The sequence below is a fragment of the Microchirus variegatus genome (assembly GCF_963457635.1).
Source record: "Microchirus variegatus genome assembly, chromosome: 14".
Taxonomy (NCBI): domain Eukaryota; kingdom Metazoa; phylum Chordata; class Actinopteri; order Pleuronectiformes; family Soleidae; genus Microchirus; species Microchirus variegatus.
In genome coordinates, this window is record NC_139815.1 from 24254436 (window position 1) to 24277004 (window position 22569).

The 22569-nt window shown below is 40.6% G+C and overlaps 1 protein-coding gene across 1 annotated transcript in view; it reads right to left on the reverse strand.

The window, feature by feature from the left end:
* The window catches only part of LOC310936689 (CUB and sushi domain-containing protein 1), a gene marked incomplete at its 3' end in the record, with an annotated part of 354020 nt that overhangs the window by 153548 nt on the left and 177903 nt on the right, over positions 1-22569 (reverse strand). The window contains exons 9-10 of the mRNA XM_083900806.1: positions 19258-19379; positions 1466-1569 (exon numbers count right to left, since the gene is read on the reverse strand). Of these exons, the coding sequence (XP_083756932.1) occupies positions 1466-1569; positions 19258-19379 (226 nt within the window). The remainder of the gene's footprint in view (positions 1-1465; positions 1570-19257; positions 19380-22569) is intronic.

Consider the following 22569-nt stretch of genomic DNA (forward strand, 5'->3'; position numbering starts at 1 on the left):
TGACGACTTACCAGAAAAGAGCAGCGCTACAAATAACCAGCGTACCTGTGTACTGCGTATGTGTGCCTCTGTTTTTAAAGTTTAGCGTAACTTTAGAGACTCATTTTAACAATCGGGAGTCACGTAAAACACGAAGTCACGCCCGTCTTTTTCCGGTGAGCTGGTCATGGAAACGCGTTGTGCGTTAACGTACCCAGCAGCACTAAAAAAAAAAACCTTCCTTCACGATAATTTCTGTTCAACCCAGTTTGTTGTGAACTATGTGTTTTCAGCCACATTCTGACATGTTGCGAGTCTCTAAAGTAAGGCCGTTTTCCGTGCCGTGGCACCAGAGTCCATGGCACCGTTTACCACTAAGCTCCGTTAGCTGCGTTAGCTTCTTTAGCGCCGTTAGCGCGCCTACAGTCGAACAGGAGCGGTCTGTTTGTTAAGCGAAAAGAGCAGCGCTACAAATAACCAGCGTACCTGTGTACTGTTTTGTGACTCTGTTTTTAAAAGTTTAGCGTAACTTTAGAGACTAATTTTAACAATCGGGAGTCACGTAAACATGACGTCACGCGCTTCTTTTTCCTGTTAAGGCCACATTATACTTCTCCGACTGCGTAATGCGTTATCCGTCTGCGTCACCACGTAGACCACTCGAGCCTTTATACTTCTGCTTCAAGGTGACGGGTAGGCGCTGCAATTTTAGTAGTATTTTACTAGTATTTTAGTAGTGATTAGTAGGGGTCCCTGCGCAAGGTTTTTGTGCTTTTGGCTACAGTGAGCAATGGCGTCCGAGGGAGAAAGACTGTTGTTGTTGAAACAGTGGCCGTTTCTCACTTTTCTGTGTCCCGAAACGCAGTTTTAAGATAAATTGAGGCGAGAAATTGGCCATTTAGAGTCTAAACATGTGCTGTGTGTGTTAAGATATGACGTATTTATAGTTCGGCATCGACGAAGTCGGCGGGGATCAGCTCCGCCCTCTGTGGACGCTCGGTGCTCACTGTGAGCCGGCACAGAGCAGCTTCGCTCGGCCTGTCCTGAGGACCAATCGCAGCTCTTGCTGTCTCCGTTGTCCCTTGACGGAGTGACGGACACTTAAAAAATATTCCGTGCACCCGGAGACGACGCAGAGGCTCTACAACAGGTTCTGCGTCGACGCAGAGGACTCTGCGTAGCCTACGCAGAGCACTTTACGCAGGAGTATAAATTGGGCTTTAGTCGTCACGCAACGTGGCCAGCACTTAAAAAAAAAAAAACCTTCCTTAACATTAATTTCTGTTCCAATTTGATTTGAACCATGGAGTTCTCAGTCACATTCCGACATGTTGTGGCAGTAAAAGCACAGGTGTTACTGATCTCGTTAACACACTAAATGGAATTCAGCCCTCATTAATTTGATTATTTACACCTGTGCTTTTTCCTCCAGTGACCTGTCAAAATGTCTGCCCGCAGGCCAACGCCACGATCCCGCAGTACTCACACGTAGAGCACTCGGCGAGTGTCTCCTATCTTCCCCCCGTCCCCCACCGTGAGCGTGTCGTATCCTCTTTCCAGGTCAAACTCTTCAAAGGAGAGCTTTATCACCTAGAAGAAAGAGGCAAAGAAACATGCAGATTGTTATTAACACAGACGGGTACAGTGTTAGAAGTGGAGATGAAGACAAAAGCAAGAACAAAAAGAAAAGAAAACACACGGAAAAATAAACAAAGATCCGTGCTGCTCCTGGAGGAATGATCACAATCTTTTCCACCCCTACAATTTCCAGTTACACAAACTATAATCATCATATCACATGAGATATTTTATTTTAGAGCCTCGGAATCAGAGCGGCGTTTCACAAAGCAGTGCCTCTGCCGCAGTGCAAGCACGACACCATTTTAATAATACATCCTTTATAAAGTCCCTTTTTTTTTTTTTTAAACCAAAGAAATGAAGGATCCTTTATTTTATTTATTTGAATTTTTGACAGCCACGACCAAAGTTATGACCTCATGACTTCACGACTACTGGTATTAAGTCTGAATTAATGCCACAAAGTCAGGCTTAATTACAGCAGAGAGGGGAAGTCGTTTTAGAGCACAAAATAGCTTATTTCAATCCCACTCAAAACAAGATTAAAGTTTTAAATCCCTGTGCGACACGAGGCTTATCCTCACGAGGGGAACAAAGGTGCTGCAGTCAAATGCTTTCTGGGCTTTCTTCTAAAATGCTTGTACATTTTATTGGAGTTAAAGTATATTATGTATAACCTGAAGACACCATCAAACCCATTAACTGTAGGTGTGATTGTAAACATCATGAATGAAATACTGAGGACACAAACAGCTGCAATGGACTGGAAGTTAGCCATAAATTAGATAAAAGATGACATCACTTACAGCAGCTTTAAAGGGGTCATATTATACCCTATTTCTCCAAGTGAACCTAGTTCCCTGGTGTCCTAATGAACATGTCTGTGACATGCTTTGGTCAAAATACCATAAGGATGAAGCACCACAGCAGTTCAATCACTCCAAAACAAAACAGCCCTGTTCAGAACGCTCCGTTTAGTTGTATCTCTTTAGGTCCACCTTAAAACAAAGTAAAATGAAAATTAAGGGACAGGAAATGACATCAGCCACAGAGGCTACTGGGAGCTAACAGCAGTTAGCATTTAGAAAAGTGATCATTTGCAGGCTCGAGCAGGCACATTGCCGTCACATATAACATAAATAAATCCTCTGAGGCTGGAACTTTTTGCGGACTTCCGTTTTTTTCGGATACCGTCGCCCACGCCAGCACTCTCGCGTGTTTTACGGCCAAAGCGGAGCTCAGCGAGACAACAATTCAAGGAATTTAGCGCATTGTGACGTCCCAAGGAGTGCAGAAGTCAACATTGCATGTTTCACCACAAAAACAGTGAGTGAGTCCTCTTTTTTCACACTTTGCCAACTGATAAGGCCTCCAGAGTCACAAATATAAGGATTTAAATGATGATAAGAAGTTGATTTTGCATAATATGTCCCCTTTAAATTAATATCGAAAACATGTTGCAAATCGTGTGTGTCCTTTAAACAAAGGAAGTGAAGCCAAAACATATATTATTATCTTGTTTATGTAAGCAGTAAATAGTCTTTCATACAATCACATCTGTACTTATACTTTTACAATATAATATAATGTATATTATTGCCATGTATATAGATATATGGACAATTTCTACCAGACTATTTAATGTAAAAGGGAAATGCTTGGATAAAAAGGGGGAAAATAAGTGCAATAGTGTCGCCTTTGCAGCAGAGGAGAACAAATGTATACATCAATGAGCCCCAACACTGAAATGGGTAACTGCTTTAACTGTTGTGGTCCATCTGCGTAATTCTGACTCAAGCTAAGGTATAAAACTTAATTAAACGTACAAAGTAAGATTACAATCGCATTACCGAAGGTTAGATGAGGTCTTTTAAAACACAAACCACATATACTCACTGATGAGCCACAACATTAAAGCCAATCACTGGACTGAAAACCGGCGCTGATGGGTGTAAAGCACAGCCACTCGCATTAGCGGCAGACTACTGGTGTTTTTGTTCTGTCATCTTATTTAATTACAGCTGCTTAAGCGAAAGGTATTAGAATTAATTTGACAGAGACACAGTGATATTCCGAAATAATACAAAAAGCAACGCAAAGACAAAGGACAACATAAAAACACCCCGTTTGTATTTGGCAGCGTTCCCCTTTATATTCACAGACACACAAATTACAGGCTGCAAACGCCGCCCGACGCAAACACACCCTTCTGTTTTTAAATGCTCTCCTTAAAGCCGCTGTGTTCATGTCTGTAGCTTCATGCACACATTGTCGGAATACCAATCTACTGTGTGTACACTGAAAAATGCGTTTACACTGGTGTTCTTTTATTAGCTGCTTGTCCATTTTTTGTATTATTATTAGCAGTAGATAATATTCCTGACAGAATGGATGATGTTTTTTTTTTGCTGCATTTAGGAGAAAATAATAAAGTCTCGATCAGTTTCTGGTGCATTAGAGGACTACGGCGAAACCATGAATATGTGATGGTGTGGTTGAGAATCAGTCATGAGGCAAATCACACTATGGTAAAGAAAGAGCTCACTGCGGGTGGCGTGAAGCGTAAAAACGGTCTGAACATGCGAGAATCATCGGTGCACAGCAAAGCCTTTGACTGCACTTTTGTGTCAGAATAAAAATGGCTATGTTCACATAACATATATATACAAAAAAAAGAGGATACAGACTCATCTCAGGGATTTTCCGTCATCACAAAGGGAGTTATACACCTTGTTTTCGACAACACAGAGAACTGTCACTTAAATAAGCTCATATTTAAAAGAAGAAGAAAAAAAGAAAATGCAGCATAAACTCAAATTTACGATGCAGCTCACTAAATGTGAGGCAGATAATTGTAGGAATAATTTTCCACTCAATGGTGCAGCCTCGGGCTATCGTCTTTCCAAAATGGCTAAAGGTAACGGGGAACAAAATGGTGAGGTATCCTCCCCTGCACCAACAAATCATGGAAAGCATTAACAAAACCTGTGTGCCTCTTGTGTGTTTTAGTTCCAACCTGTCTGAAGTTTCACAGTGACATCACTGTAAAAATGTTTTGAATATATTTACATGCTGCTGACTTCTCTGTCTGTTCATATTGTACCAATCCGTTCATTTAAAGCTGACTTTGATAAAGCAGTAATTATCGCTGCCACGCAGCGGATCAGAGTGACTGCAAGTCACATAATAGAGGCAAAAAACACACACAAAAGGAAACATGTCACAATAGCTCTCTTGCTAATATCTCACCAACAAACAATAACACAAGTCTTGTTCGGCTTTTAGCTTGTTTTTTTTTTTTTTTTTTTTTTTTATACCCATTTTAATCAGAGAAAACATTCACAGTAATCCTGGAAATTCTATGACATTATTTTGACATCGTTTTTGATGAAGAGAATGGCTTATTTGGATTGGGCGTCAACTGTATAAGATGTGTAGCTGCAGGCTGTGTGCATGTGTACACTTGTGCACGTGTTTCTACCCTTGTGGGGAAAATGTACAGACCTATCTTTGTGGGGACCTATATTGTGTCTGGTTTAAAGGGCTTTTTCAGGTTTAAGACCTGGTTTTAGGGTAATGGTGAGGCATTTAATTGTGATGTTATGGTTAGGGTAAAAGGGGCTAGGGAATGCAATATGATGTCTATGATGTTTTGTCATGTAGCTAGAAAAACAAGTGTGTGTGTGTGTGTGTGTGTGTGTGTGTGTGTGTGTGTGTGTGTGTGTGTGTTGGCCGGTCCTCACTTTGTTTTCATTGAAATCACTTCATTAGGTTGCTATAACATGCTATACTCAATTTGTCAAAAATTTTAATTTTGGACGACTTAATTCTCAAATTTTGGACCAATTTTTTTTTCAAATTTTGGACCAATTTTTTTTTTTTTTTCAAATTTTGGACCAATTTTTTTTTTCCAAATTTTGGAGCAATTTTTTTTTTTTCAAATTTTGGAGCAAATTTTTTTTTTTCAAATTTTGGAGCAAATTTCTTTTTTCAAATTTTGGAGCAAATTTTTTTTTTTCAATTTTTTTTTTCAAATTTTGGACCAATTTTTTTTTTCAAATTTTGGACCAAATTTCTTTTTTCAAATTTTGGACCAAATTTCTTTTTTCAAATTTTGGACAAATTTTTTTTTTCAAATGTTGACCAAAAATTTTGGGTAAAGTTTTTTTTTTTTTAAATTTTTAAAAAATAAAATAAAATCGAAAAGTTTTCCAGCCCCTTTTGCTCTGGGGCTCCACCTGCAGACATTTTATGGTACTGCAACCAGTAGTTCTTTGTAGATGTCATTCATGAAGTAGATATTTGTAATTGTGTTGATTTATAAAGTGGAAATGCTGGTCCTCAGTATGCAGCAAGTACAAGAATGTGTGTGTCTGTGTGTGTGTGTGTGTTACAGTTCTTGTTCTGAATGAACAGAAACAATGGAAGAGGTTTCTTTGGTCATAAAGAAAAGGAAAATGAAGCAGAACAACCTCAGGTGGATTGTAGTTTCCTTTTTATTCAAGTATGTGTGTGCATTGTGCACGTGTGTGTGTTCCAGTTCTTGTTCTGAATGAACAGCAACAATGGCAGATGTTTCTTTGGTCATAAAAAAAAAGGAGGAAAGTGAACAAAATCAGACAGATTATAGTTTCCTGTTTATTCAATTATGTGTGTGTGCGCACATGTGTGTGTTTGTCTAGAGGAGGTAATTTTCTCCGCAAATTTCTGCCTCAACAAGTAAAGTGCGATCGGTGAGCCAGTTTCAGTCAGAAGTGTGAGTGCAGTTTGGCTGTGTGTCTAGACACTCCAGCCAGATTGCATAGCAGCGGCAGACTTAAGGGAAGGAGCTGAAGCATTATCACACTAAGGTCATTAGCAAGAAGCTCAGTGCTGTTCGATACATCCAAATGAGCCCTTTTAGAAAGACATTAAGAGCAGCCTGCAACCCAAAACTACACTGGATTGGGTTCTTTATTTCCCAGGAACAATGAGAGAAGGAAAGAAAGAAACAACAGAAGAAAAAATGAGGGAGGAAGTGTAACTTGGGCCCTAAAACATTTTTTATTCTTGCGTTCGAGAGGGTGGTCGCTCTGCGGGTGTGCTTCGCGGGGATAAGTGAAGCAATATCACTTTGAGGTCATTAGTAAGCAACAGAGCAGCGAGGAGCTGTGTGCGATGGGCCATTTAAACATTGTTAAGAGCAGTGAACAATCCACATGTACAGTGAAATGTCCTCAGTCGATTAGATCGCATAGTTGTAGAGCCGTGAGTTTTCAGGGTCTCCACGGGGCACGACCACAGCAAGTGATGGGTTTTTTACTTTGACCCTTTATGAGTAGACATGTCAGTCTGTGAGTGTTACTGAGCGATATTAGCACTGCTTACAAACACTTTAAGAACTTGAGTTTGTCTACAGCTGAAATATTAAGGGTTTGTATGCCAACACTTAGGGCCAATTCCAATTCCTATCTTAACCCTCAATCCTAACCCTCAAGCTCAACCCTTAATCTTAACTGGCCCTCAAAACCAAGTGTTGAGGGTTATTTTGTCACTTAGAAATGGGACACCCCTTAAATGCAGATACGTCTTCAGACTGTAGGGGGGGCAGAATAACGCGAAAGCTGCGTCCAGTCTGTCAACTCCAAAAAAGAAGAAGAAGAAGAACACATTTACGTCACGATTATTTATTTATTATTTTATTTCAGTCAAGTTATTAGGTTGTCAGTTAGTTATAAGATGATACTAATACAAATACCACAACCACGGACATATTCAGATGACAGTTAACACACACCACGGCTTATTGAAGGGTTAACGATAGCGAACGATCACTTGTCCGCACCGGCCGGCTATTGACAAACGATCGTAAAATAAATGTTACGCAACAATGACGTCAGTAATCCATAATATGGGCCTAAACTAAGATAATACAATGGTTTTCATCATTTTTACATCTCTATTAACAAAGAAAATACTTAATTTGTATCGCACTCGCTTCGCTGCTTTCGACGTCATCTTTCTCATGTGAAAACACGCAATGCATTCTGGGTAGCCCTTGCTCCCAAGGGTGGTCTCGGAAAATCTCAATATTGAGGGCGACGCAGCCCTTAAACTCGCCCCTCAACTCAATTTTTCGGAGAATCGGGACAGCACTTGCACTAGAGGGAGCGCGCATTTTTGAGATTGAGGGTTAAGATTGAGGGTTAAGCAAGGAATTTGAATTCACCCTTAATCTTAATAAACACACACAAAAAAAAACAACAAAAAAAAACAAGAACTAAGAAACAGTTTTGTGTCTGCTGCTGATCTTGCCCTTGCATTTGTGACCTTACGTCAGAACAGCGTAGCAGAGCACAAAGCAATAATTGGGCGGACTAGTTCCTGAATTCCCTCGTCGAGCCGGGGCTGCAGCAGCGCTGAGTCACTGCTGTGCAGAACAACAGTGGTTCACATAAACAGAAACTATGTACTATCTATCTATCTATCTATCTATCTATCTATCTATCTATCTATCTATCTATCTATCTATCTATCTTTCATCAATCACAGTGGATCAGATGGTTCTCTGTCTTTGGTGCTGTGGTTGCCCTGCCCTGCTGCCGTATCATTGTGCCGTTGTGCCGAGCCCCAGATTCCCCCTAAAAAAGTTTTGATTTGGTTTGGGCCCTGTTAATGTGTGCAGTGCTGACATTCTTCTAATTAATTAATATGTCCAGTCAGCCATTTCAAGTACAGGATAAGCTCAGGTGACCCCTTCCAAGAGTGGCACATGTGGGTTTAGGTTTCACTTCATACTTGGGTTACCAGTACCACCATCATCCTTTAACATAGCACGATTATCACAGCCAACAAAATAAAAAAACGAGCAGTCCATTTTTCCAACACCACACTGGTGATTTCAGTATTTTCACTTTAGATGACCCCTAAATGTAGCATTTACTACAAAAAAAATACTCTATTTATAGTGTTCTAGTATTAGAGCTATTAATAGAGTTAAGGTGTTTACGTAGTGCAACTGTTCAGATCTGTCAATGAGCTCAAATGCTTCGACTTAAGCATGTGAAGCATATGCCTTTTGGTGAGTCACATGATTTGTCTTTTCACTTTGTGGATACACAAAGAAGTTACACCTAACACAGAGAAAAGAAGCAGGATACTGTCGCATACAACAGTATTGTTGGCGCAATATAAATCAGCACTAGACAGTTTCCAGTAGTAGACGCGTGTGTCGGTGACTTTGAAGCAACGGAATGATGTTTTTTTACGGGCTGCAAATTGGCAAGAATCCAAACACAACGGTGACACCTTCTCAAATGTTTCATTAAAGGTGCACACACCTTATTAATTAACTCAGACTTCTGCTAAAGCTTGCCTCCAGAAGTGTTTTCCGAGAGACTTTAAGAACCCAATCAAAATTGATCCGCGGGCCCCACATCACGCCGAACCAAAGCTTTACCCAAGGTTTACAAAAGCATTAGGCCTTGTTTGCTCACAGACCCTGGTGTCACCGCAGTGTTCTCTACATAATTGTTCATAGTCATTTCGTGAAATTTAAAGGTGTCCTTTCAAAATTAAATTGTTGTCGGTATGGAATGTCGTTGTAAGCTCTTCTCGGGTGGGGGGGGGGGGGTTAGGGGGTTAGGGTTCTCTCAGCTTAGGACAGCTTTGTGTCCTCTGTTAGCGCTGACAGCGGAGTGTACAAGAATTCCCCTGCTGACATTTTGCAGCTATGTTGACTATAGTGAGCTGCCACAATGTCAGTGAGTGACTCTTTTTTTTTTTCTCCAATGGATTAGTTTAACCTTTCAGCAAAATAAACAAGTATAGAATAACCGGAAAGCCTGTTTGAGGACATGACCCTCTGAACACCTTCATGCCTGGGAAAGCTAATTCCATAAAGCAATCAGTGACAGAAAAACTGCCCGTCATCAACCAATTCATCACATTACTCAATTGATTAACATACCATATTAACAAAATCGTCTTTAGCAAACACGCGTCTTTTATTCGTTGACTTCCCGGGAGTTTTTGCGGTGACAATCTAATCAGAATTTCAGAAGTACTTTTGGTGCTCAATGCAGCTCAAGAGAGCGTTATAAATCAACTTTACAGTGCACTGCATCTCACAGCAACAGTGGATTTTTTTACGATGGATACACACGCCGCGCGGCAAGGCGCTGAGGGGAAAACAGTGGCAGGTTGCATACCAAGCTACCGCCGACACATTCTCATTCTAGCAGTTCATTCAAAACAGCAGTTACGAGCCCATGCGAGATGCCAACAAGTGCGAAGCAGTGACTGCTGTGTTTGTGTGTGTGTGGAGGCTTTACTCTCCCATTACAGCCCTATGAGGTTCAGCAGGCCAGAGTCAGTGAAGCAAGGTGAGCAGTTAGTTAAAGCTGTAGTTTGTAACTTTTAAATATAAACTGACACACCATTGCTCTGATGCACTCAGAGTGACACATTGAATATGTCACAACTAAAGCCCAATTTATACTTCTGCGTAAAGTTCTCTGCGTAGGCTACGTAGAGACTGTCGAAGAGCCTCTGCGTCGTCTCCGTCTGCACGAAATATTTTTTAAGTGTCCGTCACTCCGTCAAGGGACAACGGAGACGGCAAGAGCTGCGATTGGTCCTCAGGACAGGCCGAGCGAAGCTGCTCTGTGCCGGCTCTCAGTGCGCTCCGGGCGTCCTGACAGAGGCGGAGCTGATCCCCGCCGATAACGCCGCGGCCGAACTATAAATACGTCATATCTTAACACACACAGCACATGTTTAGACTCTAAATGGCCAATTTCTCACCTCAAATTATCTTAAAACTGCGTTCCGTCACACAGAAAAGTGACAAACGGCCGCTGTTTCAACAACAACAGTCTTTCTCTCTCTTTCTTTCTCGGACGCCATTGCTCACTGTAGCCAGAAGCACAACAACCTTGCGCAGCGACCCCTACTGATCGGGCGGGAAATTGCAGCGAGTGTCCGTCACCACGACGCAGAAGTATAAATGCTCGAGGCGTCTCCGTGGTGACGCAGACGGATAACGCATACGCAGTCGGAGAAGTATAATGTGGCCTTAAGCAGGAGAAGAAGAAGCAATCGAAAGCTCCCTGAACAGCTGCTCAAATGCAAGTTCCAATCCCAGCTGCTGCTGTTTCCTTCACCGTGCAGCTCCAACGCTACATCGAAAGACAGATATACATCACATAACATAAGTATTGTAAGAAAAACACATCAGAAGACACCGCCGCTTTGACTTTCTGAGTATATAGGTTAGTAGCCAAATCATTCATAGATAGACTGTCACATTTTCAGTGATATAAAATTATATAAATCGCTGCAGGTCGTCAATCCTCATGTTGGGTACACGGTTCACAATCCACAACCATTACTTTAACCATATGCACCGACCACAGGGTAAAGAGCAACCTAGACTAACGACCATTTAATCACAAGCTTAAGTAGATTTAAAATCACTCAATGGACTCAAGACAACAAAAAAAAAAGAAAAGGTCACCAACTGAAACCAGATCACTATATATCTATAACCTGGTTTAACACAATTTACTTTGGAGTAAAGTGGATGAAGAAACCAGAGGTAGAGAAAATGAAATAAAGCATGTGATACATGCAGCAGAGATCTGACCATTTCAAGTCTGATGTAGCCAGTCATTATAATGGCTCCTCCACTTAGAGATAGTGGATAAAAGAGTGACTGCATTCCTTCAACACAAGAGACCAATTTCCTCACAGCCGAGGTGTGTAACAAGGTCATTACATATGCAGTACTATAAAAACTGTTTTGATTACACTATAGAGGACACAGCATTTGTGGTGCATTACTGCAGTTTGGCTTCATAAATTACTGTTGTTGTTGTTGTTGTTGTTGTTCTCTGACAACTGATTTCCCCATGCAAAATAAAGCACCGGTCAGTTTAAAAATAGAACCATGCTAGAGCCTCTAGCCTGTTGTGCTGTGCCCAGATGTGCTAGGTTTATGTGTTGCGATCGTGCCCTTAGGTGACCTTTGCCATAAGTGGTGGGAATAAAACCAGCCGCTGTCTGGTAAGTAACTCAGCTGCTGACGTGTTACAGCACCTTTGAGTGTTGTTGACCTGTTAGCTCGACTGTTTAGGGGAAATAAACTGCATGCTATTGTTTGAGGAGCAGCTGCATGACATCTCTGAGGAGACGGCCTTATAAACTACTTTTTGATCAAATAGAAAAAACGGTAGGCAATAACCTTTGGATTAGATCTGTGCTATTATAAGGTTGAGGAAACAGAGCCAAAGACGGAGCTAACACTGTGAATTATGGTCAGCCAGACTGCCAAATTATGCTAACAACCCAGAATAGCACAAACCCTTGAACTGAGATAATGTGCTAATTAGGCAGCTATTGGTGAATGTGTGTCCATAACCATAGACACTGATGGTTATTTACTCCGATATTTCCCACTGAGCAATTTGGAGTGATTCAGAGGCGACACAGTGTATTAATGAAGATTTAATAACACTGTGACGCAGAGGATACAGCATTAAGGTAAAGCTACTCTCACTGGCCACTGTATTAGGTGCACTTTTTTCACAGTTTGCTAATGTAACACATGGTAGAAACTAAGTCATGGTCAAGATAACCTGAAGTTTAAATTGAGCATCAGAATGTGGAAAAAAGGTGATTTAAAGGCTTTGAATGTGGAGAGGTTGTGCTTAATAGGCTGGTGTGAGCGATTCAGAAAGTGAAGGCCTATTGGGGATTTCACTCACAACCACATTTAGGGTTCCATGGGAATGGGCTGAAAAAGAGAAAATATCCAGCAATTCTCTCAGTAAAAATGCCCGTTTGAGGTCAGAAGAGAATTGCAAGAAAAAGCAACAAACACTTCAAACCAAAGAACAGAAGACCATGTCTGGATGGCTTCAGACATGAAACAGATGGGCTACAGTGGCAGAAGACCACATGGGACACTTAATGAGGTACATACAATGCTTAAAGACGTGACTGCTGATGAAGATGCCCTCATTTGTTAATCCTATAATTTGTCTAATCCTATAAAACAGAGGGAAACAGAGGGATATTACAACTCAGGTGCTATTTGGGCATTGGTTTCATCCGTCATGATAGCATTAGGGAAACGCAGCTCAGACATTCAGGTCAAACTCAGCAACAACATATAGTCACAGACTGCAAATATACTAATGTTAGTCAAGATGATGAAAATTAAGAACATAACATTTCAAATTATGATGCGTTCAATGACTCAATATGAGGGCAAAAAAAACTATTACAGTTTGCAGACCTACATCTTGGTTTAACCATGTCTACACAGGTTTCTTGTCCAATATTTCAGTAGCAATGTTGCTGACGCACTCATTTTTAGTTTTATGTCCAAACCAATCTGGCAAAACTATTGGCTTGTTGACAACATGACTGTCAATCCGTCTGCTCGTGTTTATTGCCCCTTTGGACCTCATTTTACTGACACTGCAGAGATATCGATAAAAAAAAAAAAAAGTGTCATAACCCTTAGAACCACTGGCCAGTGCTGCAATGATGAAACACAAGGTGTGATACGCCCCAGTTTTAATTTAAGTTCACTTTACAGCCTCCTCAGAGACCCCTTTTTATACTTCCTTTAATTCTTAAGGAAGTCTCTCCTGCTGCACAGTCTGTGAAGGCCACAGTCAGGGCTGGAAGCTCAGGGTTGTCAGTCAGCACATTTTAAAACAACTTCTCTTCCACGAGTGCTGTTGATTTAGCTTCGACTGTGAGCACAACAAGGATGCAGGTGAAGGAAAGACTACTTTGATCACCAGAACTGTCTTACAGTAGCTTGAGGCAGACCAGTTCAAGTCTAAGTCAATACATCTTTTCCCAGACTCATAACATGCAGCAATAACGCATTAACAAAAACAAGGCTATAAATCATCTGGGTCCAATTTCAAATCCCTTAGAACATTCACAAGACAAAAAGGCCCTTTGTGACCTTGACATTTGACCAGCAGGTTATCCTCCAGTCATATCTGTTTGTGCCAGCTGAGATGAAATTTCCTGGTTTTTATTATTTCATGTACCTAAAAACCTTTACCTGTACCTACTTTGAAGAAATTCCCTAAATGCGCTCCTGAGATGTTGCCTTCATGGTAACCTTGATCTTTGACCTTTAGCTGCCAAATTATGATGAGTTCATCTATAAGTACAAGCGAAAAATCATGTGTATCAAATTAGAAAGGATTACCTGGAGGTGTTGTTGTTGAGATGTGGTTCAAAAAAGTCGAAAGTGATATTGAAGCCACCTTGACCTTTGATGACCACAATCTAAGGACAACATGGTTGGGTTGAATTTGAAGAAATTCTCTAGAGGTGTTGTTGTGGGATATTGTGCCTCTGATCACATGACTGTCTAAAAATGAACCCTTTTACTGACAATGCACTGAAAACGGGGGATTTTTGGCTTCCATTATGATCTGGAGTTACAAAGTGACCGTGTTACAAAAATGACGCCTTGATGCAGAATCCTATTGCACTTTGACAAATTGCGGACCAGACCTGTATTGGTCTTCATTGAACTCAATCTCAATATCAAGTAATGTTCAACAGAATTTGATAGAGCGTCATCGAACGTGTCCTGCCAACGCTAAACTGATGATGATGATTCATGCCATTGGATCATGAAAATGATCCAACGGCCCCCTCCCCACACACAACACACACACACACACACACACACACACACACACACACACACACACACACACACACACACACACACACACACACACACACACACGCACTAATATGTATTCATCAGGAAAAGACAGCGATGATTATAGGCCTAATGGGTATGTGTGACAATAGGTTTCAGGGTGTATGTGTGAGCAGTCAGGCATGGTTCAGACTTCAACAAAATAATTATCTGCTTGATACTGATGAATCAAATGACTGACACACACACACACACACACACACACACACACACACACACACACACACACAGTTACGTCCCTTTTTGCACATACGTTTTTTTCCCCCTGTAGGAACAATGTCGGAAAGTTTACTCCCCCCCGACATTGAGCTCACAACCTCAGGCGGTTAGGAAATGAGTCGGCAAAGAGAAAACAAACATTCATAAAATGACACACAAACCACTGCGGTTGTACCACAACACAGGGCACGTACATACGCAAACAAGAGGCACAATCACAGCAATTCACAGACAGGCTGTCAGCCCAGTATAAACTCTATTGATTGTGCCGCTTTTATTCAGAACTTAACAGAAGGACAACAGACGCGCACACGCACACACACACACACACACACACACACCCCACACACACGCACACACACAGCCAGCTTTACTTATTGGCGATTTAAACTTTTGCACGTAAACCAACACAAAGAAAGAAAAAATGGCAAACACACGCCGATGAAAACACTCGTCTCTGTCTCAATTTTGTATAACCTGTTATTGATGAAAGAAGTCATCTGGATTAATAGTCAGTCACAGGGCAACCAAGGTTGAGAGAGAGAGAAAACAAGGAGAAGAGGAGACGGCACAAAGAGGAAGAGAGGAGTTTTAGATGGAACTGAAGCGCTAGAAACAGGAAAAAAAAGACCGTTATTTACGTTGATTTATGCACATTTTATCTATTTAAATATCCGTATGCTCCCTTATTCTCTCTGCAATTGCATCTTTCTAACTGCATGGCCACAAAAAAAGCACATCTCACCATCTATTTTTTTTTTTCTTCTTCTGGGCAACCAAGTAATTTAAGTGGTGAGTTTAATCCTTTGTCTCGATCCTCACATGCACAAATTAAATCATGATTAAAGATCAATGTTCGAGCATGAATACTCGTGTCTTCTACTTAAGGAAAATGTGTTTCAAAGGGCGCGAGATTAACGAAACGCAAGTGAAGGGACTTTAAAGCAGCATGTAAAGACAAAGAGCTGATTGCCGATAGAAAACAAAGAGCGATCCTATAATTGGCAAAAGTCAGATGGCGCTGTCCTACGATGCAGTTGTAGCACAGCTCGGCACGGCGCGACTTGCTTTTCCCTTCGTGATAGGACCTCATACTTATTTAGTTCCTGCTCTGGTGCGGTTACAAGGGAGCTGAGCTGATACTTAACGTGATGACTGACGGCCACCGACTGGTCAGAGAGTGTCGTCACTGGAAGGGTCAAGAGTGCAACGTCCGACGCATGCAGGAATCAAACTGAACTGTAGATCAGTTAAAAAGAAATCCCTGAAAACATGCGTTAATCTACAACATTTAGTAAGGAAATGTCTAAAATCAATATTTTACAAAGGAGTCTGGTGTATTTAGTGACATCACTGCCGAAAACCACGTATTTTAATTCAGCGACTGTATCAGATGGAGACTGTGCGCCGATCATGCAGGAAGCACTGAACAAATCTTTTTAATTACATGATTCTAATGATTCAGTTACACCGAAAAATTTGTCACTAGTTTGTGTGTTGAGACATGAGACATGTTACAAGTGCAGAGTGGTAAAGTGCCATGAGCATAAAAACTAAGCTAATAATGATGAAAAAAATGTGGATTGTTTGGAAGTCATAAGATAGCAAAAAAAAAAACATCTCAGCAAATACATCCCAGATATGTATTGGTATTTTAATCACGCCTTAATATGGATATTAAGGCTTAATATTAATATTAAGCCTTAAGTTGTCTGAGCTCTATTTGATGTAAAGATTCTAAGGCAACAAGTAACAGCTTGTTTTTTTGGTTGTGAAATAAGACTTGCACGTTGTGTATGTAGCCCCCGATTGCAGACCGTGTCAATTTACAAATGGGAATGCATGTATATTGACATTGCAACTACAAAAGATTAATGTAATTTGACAACAAAATTTAAAAAGTAAACACACAGACAAAAAAAAGGATCAATAACAGCTTAGCTGAGAAGTCAGGCTACATTTATTCCTTCAAACGTTCAAGTAACGAGGAGCAAATTCCAGATCCATACTACAATATGTTCTACGTCATTAGGCCCACACACACATGACATTACTCTCCATTTGGAGCTTGGAGTTCAAGTAATAACAAATGACAATTTCCACACAAGTGGTTTGTTGTTCATTGAAAACAGCAGTGGCTCTGAGTGTGTTTTTCTGCACTCAGCCTTCTCCGGAAACTCAGTTCACCTCAAGTACCAGCTATAGTTTCAAGCTCATTATCAAAGAATACATCTCTGAATATACGAAATAACACAAAAGCACAATCCATAATTAAGCACAAGTGGTACACGCATACGTTTTAAAGCTACTACTTACATTTTACATTATTTGTCTTGGAAATAACTAACAGATCTGGAACATGCAAATGAGTGGCGTCATTAAGCTTCGAATCATTCCACCGAGGGGTTTAATGAGGTAGATTACACATTTTATGTTATCTTTATTAAATTTTGAAATGGAATTAGAACAGCAATTTGTAGTCTATATGGAGCACGGAGCACATACATATTATTATTATTATAATAGTATGCTTCATTTTGTGCCATACTGACGCCGTGTGGACAGATCCGATTTTCTTTTTTTCTTGTGTGATTAACAGATTCTATTCTATTCTATTCTGTAACTGTCTCTTTTCTCGTGTTTGTCTCCGTCCTTGTCCCTGTAGCTCCCTCTCTGTGTATGTAGATAGTGACATTCTTGCAAATGCCAGCAGCTGTAGTAGGTGATAATCTGTCATTATAGCACGTTCTTAAACCGTGCTCTCAAACCTGGAGCATTTTTAAGACACACGCACAAATACACAGGCACATTCTTTATTTTAAAAACCCCCGAGCAACAGTCAAGCAGACAACCTAAGGACGGCTTTCCATCTGTCATCTGACACCGAGCGCGATGACTAATAACACGGAGAGCATTTGTTATCGTGGAACACCAGCCATGTCATCAGACTAAATGAAATAAATCTCCACACAGACCGTGTTGTGACCCGTTAGCTCAACACAAAGTGTTCACTTATGGTTCCTCAGTTACTCTCTCCTTGTTCTCGCTCCTCCATTATATCTCACCATCTTTACATTTCTCTGCGTCACAAGCTCCTACTTGAGTCGACTCTATTTCAGTACCACATGTCAAGTAGCTGCTTGGACATTCAGTCTTTTACACTCTTCCTGGTGCCTGCTTTTTTTTTTTTTAAAAATGTGAAGTATAGCGAGCCAAATACCCAGCGCTCTTTTCTCATCCGTACTTTTTTTTGCTGTCGTTCTCAATAGCCTCTTTTTGTTCTCCCCCCCTCGCTCTCACCGTCTACTCTCGCCATTTTTCTGACTTAACATCTTAGACAAATCAAAGTGAACAGAGAGAGAACAGAAGATGACAGAAGGACAAAGTAGATGCAGAGCAGAGTAGATGAATGGAGAGGCAACGAGAGAGGAGCCGGAAATAGAGAAACTGAGCTTTTAGAAGAAACTGAGACTCAAGTGTGTGTGTGTGTGTGTGTGTGTGTGTGTGTGTGTGTGTGTGTGTGTGTGTGTGTGGGGGGGGGGGGGGGGGGGGTAAGGAGGACAGAGAAGGGAAACGCTCAGAGTAAAGTGGCAGAGGAAGGGATTCGGAAACAGAGTTTGGAGACAGAAGTCTCTCAAAAGTTTCAGAACATCTCTCTTAATCTCTCTTAATCTAGCACGACATGCCCTTTCAATTATGTGGATGTTTTTGTGTGTGTTTGAATGGTAGAAGTGGCTCTTCTATTTTCTTCTTATTATTATTTTCTTTCTATTGGTTAATATTGATTAATGTTTTTAATCGAGATTAATCTCACTGTAATCTTGGAATTAATCTTGATCAATCTAGACTAAAATGGCTCATTTGATACTTCATACGTTCGAACATTCTACCCAACGTACAACTTGGCAATAAAAATAATATACATACAAAATAAAATGGCTCTTCTAGTGATATATCTGCTGCATTTCCATTTATTCAGCACCTGAATAATCACAGTTGAGTCATAATGTTATTTTTCCATCCATCCATCCATCTTGTATTGCCCCCCTGGAGACAGATTTTTTTTCTTTTTTTGAAATCTAAATCCATCCATCCATCCATCCATCCACTTTGTTTTGAGGGTTGCAGGGGAAACTGGAGTCAATCCCAGCTGACACTAAGTGAGAGGCAGAGCCACTTACACTCACATTTACACCTATACGGTCAATGGAGTTTGAAATTAACCGAACTCTAATCTGCATGTCTTAAAAAAATAAAAAATAAAACACTTTCTCCAACACATTTCCATGCTGGATGCTGGCTGTTCTTACTACAGAGGACACTGAGGATTCATCCAAGTCTTGTGTGAATGCACACAAAAACACAGGGAGAACATGCAAACAACATCAGACTTCATCTGCTTCAATTTCAGATACATGTAATGTATTTGACACACAAGAGAGTGCAGGTGTATTTGTCACCTCTCCAATACGATGATTCAGCTCAATAAATGGGGCGAACGGGGAGGTGTGGTTACCATGAGCTCAGCAAATAAAACCGTCCTTCAACTGTGTGTCAACTGTGGAAAAGTGTGAATAGTTGTTGGTCTTGCTTACAATATTTCACAGTAAGGAATGCTCTGCAGCAACTTCTCAGAACTCTGTTTTTTCCTACAGGACAGCTGTGAATGCATTCTGCTTTTTTAGCTAGAGAAGTTTTATTTTCACCATAAATAAATTTAAAAAAAATGAGCTCACCTTCCCGGAGTCCATTGCAGTGATGACCCACACACAGTGCGCGTTGTTCTCATACTGAACAGGGTAGTTAGGAGAAGTTATGACCCCTTTGGGCCCCCTTAGGTTACTGCCACAGGTGCGAGCTACACAGCAAAGGAGAGAGACAAAGAGAAACACAGCGACACAAGAGGTTTAAAACATGATTTACGGAGTCATCGGAATTAGACTTGCAGACTGCATACGACTCCGTACCTATGGAAGACCAAAGAAATAAGGTGTGGTAGTGACAGAAAAATCAGATTTATATTAGAATAAAGGATTTAAGGATCAGACATGGATTCATTACAACCAAAAACTGTGGTTAGTGGACATGGAAATTGGGAAGTTTGGCTACTTTAAATTATTCTGCAATCAAATCAATCCAATCCCCTCTTCCGCTACTTACTTTCCCTTTTGCATGGGAGCTTAAACTTCACTCTGTCTAGCATTAATGCTAATCAACTGAAAGTTCCAGGTTTTTTTTTTTTTTTTTTAATGAATTATGTTAAATTGATAAAGTGAACCTTCAACTTAATCAATCTTCATCGAGGTTCAGTCCTGCAAATGGAAACACTGAGGTATGTTACATTCACCCTGGTCATTCATTATACTTAGTAGGATCTTCATATGAAGGATCTCCCTTTCAGCTCCAACAGTAAAGTTATATGTAGTAAAGCTATATAGTGTGATTAAAAAGAAAGTGTCATTAACATTTCATATGAATCATTTTTACATGGGTCAGCAAAAAACCAGAACTACAGTACAATGTAGAAAGACAAACTGACATAGACGACTGTGAGCACAGCGCTCAAGCATCAATGAGAAAGGATAATTTGAAGACACGTTAGGGCAGAGAGTAAAGGACTACAAAGTGAAAGCATGGAAAATAGGGTGAACAAAATACAAAAAAAACGGGGTTCAGAGAGCCCAGCGTGAGTCATTTCCTCGAGTCCAACTTTCAGATAATTACATTGTCATCTGCAAAGTAAAGTTTATATCTAAGGGGATGAACAAATGACTTATATGGTCATTAAGGCCTGAGGAATTGGGAAATTGGTTTGTAAACTGGCATCATGAATGAAAGCGCTGTATAATTATCAGCAGAATTACAAAATAAGAGCGCCAGTAAAACTCGTCCAAATGCCTTTTTTTGGGTTTTATTAGCTGTGGATCAACAGACCAACAAATTGACCGACTCACAGTCATGGCTGAAAATTGCCAAACACAATACAGACTTTTTAAAATAGCATGTTTCCAAAAGAAATAAAAAAATCTGCAGCTAAAACTCAAAGAGCTTGCAGATCCCTGTTAATAACAGCATTTTTCATTTTATTCTTCCTAGAGCTCAGTTTTATCCATATTGATTTTTGTCTAGTGTGATACTCAAGGTTATATTTCTTGCCTTCAGTACCTCATAAAGTCAGAAAGTATTGCCTTAAAGGGGTAATCGGGGGAAAAAAAATAATGTGTATTAAGTCAAAAGTTCCCTCTCTTGAGCACAGTTATGTTTAAGGACATACTTGACATTTTCAGTCAGTTTTGGGCAACAGGCACTGTCACACTGCGGGGGGAAATGTTTCCAGATCATACCATTTTGCCCTTTAGCCATCGTAATAAGTTAGCTGGAGGAGATCACCAAACATTACAGGCCAGAGAACGCCAAAGACAAAGAAGCAGAAGCAAACCACAACAAAACAGACCATTAGAAAAGCCTGGGAGGTTAAGAAAAAAAAAAAAAAAAACTGAATAGGAGGAAGGGAAATTATATAGAACTTAGTGAATGCGGGCAGGCTGTGAAACCATGTGGAGAAACATGAAAAAGAAAGGTCACGTAGATACAGAGAAAGAGAGAGGGAGAAAGATAACGTGAAAGAAAGGAAACTGAAGGATGAAGGGCAAGAGGCGAGAAGACGCAGAAAATACCACAAGAGAAAGAGGATCTGAGATGACTGATCTGCCTGTTAATTAGAAATGAGAGCGGAAAAACACACTGCGATACACACTTGCAGGTACACACACACACACACACACACGGACACAGGAAACACGTTCATGAAGATTCATCCTGGAGACCTGCTTCTAATTAACAGCTACGTCTCAGGAGGGGAATCAGAGAGGCTTGTGGGTTTGAATCCCAGGAGGATAATCACAGCACATCACATCACACAACAGGACGATCGTATAGGCGTTTGCTGCCTATACCTATTGTGTCTGAGAGCCTATTGATCCTGGTTTCTCTTTTCATCTTTTCCCCCAGGTTCTCTTTCTTTTCCCTCACCTTCACATGGTAAATATCAAGAGACGTACAAAAAAACATTTCAGTTGCCAATGTTGCACAATGTTGCACAAAATGTCAAAATTATGAGAAACGTTCTGATATCTGTTTATTTTCTGTAAAATTCTGCACATGGTGTGTGTGTGTGTAATCTGGTCCTCCTTTAATCCTTAGCTAGTAATACGACAGATGAACAATTTCATAATCTCTTTTATGATGCAAAAAAATAGTCAACACTGTTTTCTTTTCTTTTTTTTTGGTGTTTGTGTGTTTTAAATTGACTGCTCAAAGAAAGAGGCTTAACAAGTTCCCTTGGAAATGCTTCTGTGACGTCCGACGTGGACTTACATGTATTACAAGTATTACATGAAGTATCGTCATGTTGTATTTAACTGCCAGTATTTAAGTAAAATAAAGTACAATAAAGGTTTATATTTTATTGGATTTGTCCTCCTTCCCCCACCCCCCCACCAACTTGTGGAGCTCCACTCCAGAGCAGAAGTCTATAAAGTGTTCTATTCTTGGCTGCACAGTGCAGCACAGAGTTCTACACAAACTTCCAGCCTCAGAGGATTTACATGTGCAGTGAATACATTTTTATAAATGATGGCTTTTCCAAATGCTAACTGCTGCTAGCGGCCAGAGACCCTGATGTAGTTTCCTGTGTCTCATTAGCATTTAAAGAGACAGGCACTCAAAACAGAGCGTTCTGAACAGGGCTGTTTCGGCAGGGTGATTGAACTGCTGTGGTGCTTCATCCTTAAGGTATTTTGACCAAAGCATGTCACTGACATGTTCATTAGGACACCAGGGAACGAGAAATAGGGTATAATATGTCTACTTTAACCTCACCTGACCACAAATGGTATGGTTGTTTCATCAAAAATACATATATTTAACCATTCATGAACCTATATATGCAACTAACACTGTGCTAGCACCTCCTGTTGGGGAGCAGCAGGCTGCGTTAAAGCATCTGCAGGTGACGCTGTGTCGCCCTGCACGCCTCTAACTCTGTG